General features: G+C 53.9%; 2 protein-coding genes across 2 annotated transcripts in view; one reads left to right on the top strand and one right to left on the bottom strand.

Annotated features, from left to right (window-relative positions):
• The window catches only part of Otub1 (OTU deubiquitinase, ubiquitin aldehyde binding 1), an 8,626-nt gene extending 2,022 nt beyond the window's left edge, over positions 1-6,604 (top strand). Inside the window, exons 2-7 of the mRNA XM_010636107.3 lie at positions 364-425; positions 685-783; positions 5,360-5,478; positions 5,633-5,717; positions 5,818-6,012; positions 6,112-6,604. Of these exons, the coding sequence (XP_010634409.1) occupies positions 364-425; positions 685-783; positions 5,360-5,478; positions 5,633-5,717; positions 5,818-6,012; positions 6,112-6,309 (758 nt within the window). The 3' untranslated portion in view covers positions 6,310-6,604. The remainder of the gene's footprint in view (positions 1-363; positions 426-684; positions 784-5,359; positions 5,479-5,632; positions 5,718-5,817; positions 6,013-6,111) is intronic.
• Macrod1 (mono-ADP ribosylhydrolase 1) overlaps positions 6,584-6,610 on the bottom strand; it is a 139,100-nt gene continuing 139,073 nt past the window's right edge. The window contains exon 11 of the mRNA XM_010636186.2: positions 6,584-6,607. Within this exon, the coding sequence (XP_010634488.2) occupies positions 6,584-6,607 (24 nt within the window). The remainder of the gene's footprint in view (positions 6,608-6,610) is intronic.

The raw sequence follows: 6,610 nt of genomic DNA, 5'->3' as shown, positions 1-6,610 counted from the left end.
TTTTTTTTTTTTTTTTTTCTTTTTTTGCTTTTTTGAGACAGGGTGTCACCATGTAGTTGGGACTGACCTGGAACTCAATGTGTAGCCCAGGCTGGTCTCGAACTCACAGCAATCCTCATGCCTCAGCCTTCCTGGGATCACAGGTGTGTGCCACCATGCTCGGCTCTATGCTCTCATTTTAATGATGAGGAAATAGAAGCCCAGAAGGGGGAAGTCTTTGCCAAGATTGCACTGTGGGTGGAGCAGGATGTAAGACACATGCTTCCAGATTCCAAAACTGCTCTCCTGTTCGTCCCTAGCACAGCTGCTTGCAGTGGACATGGCCAGACCGCACAGTAACACCTGTGTTTTCCTTTTTTCTAGGTGTCAATTGTCTGGCTTATGATGAAGCTATCATGGCTCAGCAGGACCGAATTCAGCAAGAGGTGAGAGCTAAAGAGGGTGGGGGAGCAGTAGCCAGCATCTGCATCTAGGCAAAAGCCTTGTCCAGGCCTGAGGCCTATTGTCTGTCTCTACTTTGGAAGCTGTTCCTCCCTAGGTAATACTACTGATAGTGTACTGATGGGGTGGGGGGTCACTGTGTCATGGGGTTTCTGGCCTAGTACCCCTTTTGTAGGCATGTGGCTGCTGAGCGTGGGTCACTCCATGTCTTATCAGAGCATGATGGGTTTGTGCCTCCTGCAGATTGCTGTACAGAACCCTCTGGTGTCAGAGCGGCTGGAGCTATCAGTCCTGTACAAGGAGTATGCCGAGGATGACAACATTTACCAACAGAAGATCAAGGTGGGAGCCTGGTCTCGGGGGCCTGCGGGGCCTGTCTGACAGTAAGGGTGTTGGGGTCACCTGTCATTGCAAGTTCTTTTTTGAAGGCAAAGGTCTTGCTATATAGTTTAGGCTGGCCTTGAACTCACAGCAATCCTCCTGCCTTAGCCTCCCAAGTGCTGGGATTGCAGGCGTGCCCCACCACGCCCAGCCTTGGTAGTTCTTGAAGTATCCAGGCTTTGGACTCCAAAAGACCTCAGTTCAGATCCAGACTGCTACTTCACAGCTGTTCCCTTGGCAGTGTTTGAGCTGTGGTTATCTCTTCTGAAAAATAGGGACCATGAATGGCCAGGGGTTTGGCTCAGTGGTTCCGTCGCCTCCCTTGCAAGCACAAGGACCCCAGTTTGATCCCCAGTACCAAAAAATAAAATAAATAGGGACAGTGAAAACAGCTGTCCAGAAGGTGGCTGTGAAGGTGAGGGAGGCAATGCTTAGGTGAGGCCAGGTGCAGGCTGGGCAGATGCTGAGCAGGCTGGTGCTGGGGGCAGAGGGATTGCACAGGAGCACATCCCTCAGCCTCCTGGCCCTTTGTGGAGGGCAGGTAGTGGTGGGGAAGAGGACCCACAGGCTTCTACATGAGCCCTTTGTGGTACTTAGGCTGAGGCCTGGGGCTTCCCAACTTCCAGCCTGCTGAGCGGAGGCTGCAGTGTGACAGTGGGTGTGCAGAGTCTCTGGGAGGCAGTGTGGGGATTCAGAAAATGTTACCTTTTTTGTGCAGTACTAGGAATTGAACCCAGGGCCTTTGCACTGAGTTATATCTCCAGGCCCCCCTTTTAAAAAAGTTCTGTGACAGACTTTTATGAAATTGCTAAATCACCCAGCCTGGGCTCAAACTTACAGTCCTGCTGCCTCAGCTTCCCCAAGTGCAAGGATTACAAGTATGTGCCACAACACTGGCCTTTTAAATTTTATTCTGAGACAAGATCTCACTAAGTTGCCCAGGCTGGCCTTGATCTTCCTGTCTTAGCCTCCTGAGTAGCTGACACAGGTGTGTGCCATTGCTCCTGGATGAAAATGTTACTCTTTCTACTTTTCCCATAAAGAGCAGAGATGCTTAGACCCTTTTGCCCGGAGGAGGGGCCTTCCGTCCAGTGCCAGACAGGTAATCCAGTGATTGAAACTGGCAAGGAGATCAGATGGTGCACGCGGAGGGCACCATAGTTCAGAAGCAGCCAGATGGCAGCAGGGACTAGCCATGTTGTCACTCAGTTGTTGCCAGAGAAGCCGGAAATAATGAAACTCCTGACTCTATCATTTGGCACCTAATTCACATTTAGCATTGTGTGGGGCTGGGGGCAGGTGTGCTCAGTGGCAGAGCGCCTGTTTGGCATTCTCCAGGTCCTGCTTCCCTCCCAGCACTGGGGGAACATCTGTGGTCTGTGGTCTGCTCTCACCTTTGCTCTGGGTATTCTGGATTTCCTCAGGAGGCCTGAGGGCAGCTGAGGGCACTGGCTTTCCCAGTAGCCCTGAGGTATTCAGAGGCCTACACACTCCAGCTGTGTGGCCTAGTGCCATACTCTGAACTTGGAGCTGCTGTTCACTCTTCTCTGGCTGGAAATGTCTCCTTCTTCATGGCAGGTGTGGGGTTGGGTTGGGGGGAGCCACTGAGCTTCTGATCTCAGTGCCACAGTGAAGGTGCAGGAAGTAGTAGGTTCCTCCTGTTCTGTGTTGTGGATTTCCAGGCCTACTTGTCACACTAGGCCAGCAAGATGGTCCTAGGGTTCTTTCCAGTGAGTTGTTCAGCAAATGTCTGAGTGTTCAGTGCTGGCTGTCTGCAAAAATCTGCCTTAGTGCCTGCAGTGCCCCATTTTGTCTGCTGCACCTGAGCCCACCTTTCCTCCCAGGACAGTGAGACAGGTTGGTGACTTCAGAGCCCAAGCAGCCCAGATGCCAGCTCAGTTCCTGCTGAATGGGCCTCACCTTGTGAGGATTTGAAGAGCAAGGGGTATTAGCATTCAGCTGAGTGCTTGGCACAGAGTCCTTGCTCACATTAGTTGTGGTAGCAGTGACGGTTCAGTTTTTTTGAAGCACTTGTGCACTTAACATTCACTTAACATTCCCGGACACGGACTGTGGTCCAGGTGCTGTTGAGGTATCCTGGATGGAGTGATGCCTAAACTGACAAACTCGTCACTTCATGAAACTTACAGTGCAGAGTGTAAGACATAAGCCAACAGGGAGCTAAAAAGTGGTATGTGAGGAGGTGGTAAGTGCTGTAGGGAGAAGCAAAGCAGGAAAAGGAGCTTAGGAGTGGAAGGGCCTGGAGCTTTAAATAGGGTGGGGGCTGAAGCCTTCCTAAATAGGTGATGTTTAAGCCATGAACAGAAAGTGGCAAGGCAAGGGAGGGCTCACAGGAGGGCAGTGTGGCATGGTGGGAAGAGGGGCTGGTGTGTGTGTGATGCACACAATCAGAAAAGACTAAGGGAGGTGGGTTGCAGTTACACTGGTTTTATTTTTTATTTTTGGCACCGGGGATCTAACTCACAACCTTGCGCTTGCCAGGTAGGTGAGGTGCCACTGAGCTACATCCCCAGTCCAACGGCTGGTTACTCTTGCTGCCATGGTGCAGACAGACTCTAGGGCCCCAGAGGTAGGGAGAGCTGCTGTGAGGGGTCCTTTGCATTAAAACCAGGGAAGTGGGAGTGACTAGGATTGGGGTGGTAAAGCTAAGTAGTGAGGGGCAGTTGGATGTGAGCTGGATCAAGGAAAAAGCTGTCATAGGGGAGGGAGGAGAAGGCAGTAGCACCCTCAGGACCCCAGCGAGGAGCAGCTGCTCCCCCAGCGAGGAGTTTGGGTTGGTAGTGCTGAGAGGTGTGGGAGCCGAAGCAGAGCTCAGGGCTGAGCTTTAGGTGAAGATTGACATTGGGGCCACTTGAATTCTCGACACTAATGTCACCAAAGTGGAAGCTGTCTCAGGCCTGAGTGAGCAGCTGGTACACAGCCCATGGGCCTTTGCACATGTGGCAGGTGGGTGCTGTACCTGGACTTGCTCCAGGCTGTCCCCCGGCAAGTGCTACACATGTCTGAGGAAGTGTGCTGTGGGTGGGTGGAGGACAGGGAGGGGTGGGGTTGCCCAGCCTGGTGGGAGAAGTGGCCACCCAGAGGGCATGACAGTGGCAGTTTGACTGAGGGGCCAGGCTGGGGAGTGCTGGCTTTGATCCTCTGACCTAGGAGGGCATTTGTGACCTTGGCTGGAGCAGCAGCCTCCTACAGAAGAGACCAGGAACGGTTTTGCTGCAGAGAAGAGCCCTTGAGTCATAGCTGGCACAGAATGTGGAGTCAAGGAGATTTTGGGGGGGTCGGGGTGGAACTGTGGATCAAGCTCAGAACCTTGTACTTGTTAGACAAGTGCTCTACCACTGAGCTATGTCCCAACACTGAGTTTTGCTTTTTTTTTTCCTTTGGGTACCAGGGAGTGAACTCGGATCTTCACATTAAGTTAATCTCCAGCCCCACCTTTTATTTTGAGGGTCTTGCTAAATTGCCCAGGCTGGGTTTGAATTTATAATCTGCCTGTGTCAGCCTCCCAGAGTGCTGGGATTATAGGTGTGCACCACCACACCCAGCTGAATCTTTACTTTTTAAAGCAAGGCCTTAACTGTCTGTTTACATGCAGAAAGTTAAACTGGTAGGGAGAGATGAGTAGAGGGTGCCAGGGCCTTGAGTGGTGTCCTTGAGCTCGAGGGAGGGGATGGGCTGGTACAAAGTGGAGGAACTGTTGGGCATCAGGTAGGACAGAGGGACAGATTGGCAGAGAAGGCCTAGGGCAGTTCACAGCTGAGTCTGAGGATGTTCTCAGTGTAAAAGGACACAAGGTCATTTCTAGGTGGCATCAAGGAGGGTAGAGCCCACTTTGGTGGGTGGGGAGGGGCCTGTTTGCCAGGCAGCACTAAAAGCCATCAGCGTGGGGAGATGCAAATGGACATTCTGCTTAGTGTGGGGGGGACAGTGGGAAAGGCTGGAGATGGAATCTGTGAGACAGCTGGGTGAAGTGGAGTGAGGGGTAGGGCTGGTCTCCTGGGAGGAGCTGGCCTGTGTAGTGGGGCCTCTTGTCTGGCTGAGGGCTGGAGCTGCCACTGGCTTCCTCCCTGAGTTCCCCTGCCGCTCTCTTGGGTTAGACTGGATACGCCACATTGGTCCAGGACAGATTCAGCCATTTTTCATTTTCTTGTTACGGTTTTTCCCATGCTGGGGATTGAACCCAGGGTCTGGCACATGCTAGGCAGTGCTTTGCCACTGAGCTGCACCCCAGCCCCCTGCGCATTTTTATAAGCAAACATCCTGTAGCCCAGTGGCAGAGCCTGGCCAGTGGCTGGTGATTCTTTTGGTCACTTACATAACCAGTTTGTATGTAAGTGTACACTGCTTCCTGGTGCTTTTGGGGGGTGACTGCCATCACCACAGCTGGAGTCCAGAGCTTGGATCAGCAGGTGGCTGCTGCTACTTGCTGTGGTGTGACTCTTGCCATAATGTGACCTCTGTTGGAGCAATTTCTGGCCTGACACTGAGGAGTTGGGTGTGGGCTGCCTCTCCACAGGACCTCCACAAAAAGTACTCATACATCCGGAAGACCAGGCCTGATGGAAACTGCTTCTATCGTGCTTTTGGATTCTCCCACTTGGAGGCACTGCTGGATGACAGCAAGGAGTTGCAGCGGTGAGGAGGGTGGGCACTTACGGGGCTCCTTCCTCCCCTCTTAGGCCAGGCAGTCGGTGGGGTTCTTGCCTGGGGCTTCTGTGTGAGTCAGGGTGATCTTGTCTGAAGCCAGACAGTGCTGGCCAGGGAGCCCATGCTGGCCTGCCACCCACAGGTTCAAGGCTGTGTCTGCCAAGAGCAAAGAGGACTTGGTGTCGCAGGGTTTCACTGAGTTCACCATTGAGGATTTCCACAACACGGTGAGCCAGGCCTGGCTCCGGCTGGGCGGGGAGGGGTGCCGGCCTGGTGGGGTCGGGTCCTGTGCCTCCCTCACTGTGGCCTTCATCCCTCTGTGGGCAGTTCATGGACCTGATCGAGCAGGTGGAGAAGCAGACCTCTGTAGCCGACCTGCTGGCCTCCTTCAATGACCAGAGCACCTCGGACTACCTGGTGGTGTACCTGCGGCTGCTCACCTCGGGCTACTTGCAGCGTGAGAGCAAGTTCTTCGAGCACTTCATCGAGGGCGGGCGGACTGTCAAGGAGTTCTGTCAGCAGGTGCTGCCTGGGACCCTCCCTCTTCCCTTGCTTGGGTTAGTGGGCGTGGGGGTGGGGTCGAGCACCAGGCGGTGGGTCTGACCCGAACCTGTGCTGCAGGAGGTGGAGCCCATGTGCAAGGAGAGTGACCACATCCACATCATCGCACTGGCCCAGGCCCTCAGCGTGTCCATCCAGGTGGAGTACATGGACCGTGGTGAGGGCGGCACCACCAACCCGCATGTCTTCCCTGAGGGCTCCGAGCCCAAGGTCTACCTTCTCTACCGGCCAGGACACTACGATATCCTCTACAAATGAGGCTGGCCGGCCACTGCCACCTTCCCACCTGCTTCCCCTCTGCCAGGCGCTAGACATGTACAGAGGTTTTTGTGGTTGTAAATGGTCATACTCGCTCCCCCTTTCCTGTCACATAACCTTCCATGTTTTATTAAAGGGGAAGCTGGTGGTGAGCCACGTGTGTCCGTTTCCCTGCTCTGCTGCTGCCTGCCTGCCTGCTGGCTGCTGTGTGTCTGGCTGCCCCCTACCCCCTGGTGGTTTTCCCCAGTTTTCTACCTGTCGATCCCAAGCTCTCCTAGCAGGAGCGGTTTTGAGGGCACTG

The sequence above is a fragment of the Fukomys damarensis genome, unplaced genomic scaffold (genome assembly GCF_012274545.1).
Source record: "Fukomys damarensis isolate Sample0158 unplaced genomic scaffold, DMR_v1.0_HiC HiC_scaffold_27, whole genome shotgun sequence".
Lineage (NCBI taxonomy): Eukaryota > Metazoa > Chordata > Mammalia > Rodentia > Bathyergidae > Fukomys > Fukomys damarensis.
Note: the sequence above shows the minus strand (reverse complement) of the source record. Positions and strands in the feature narration are given on the sequence as shown.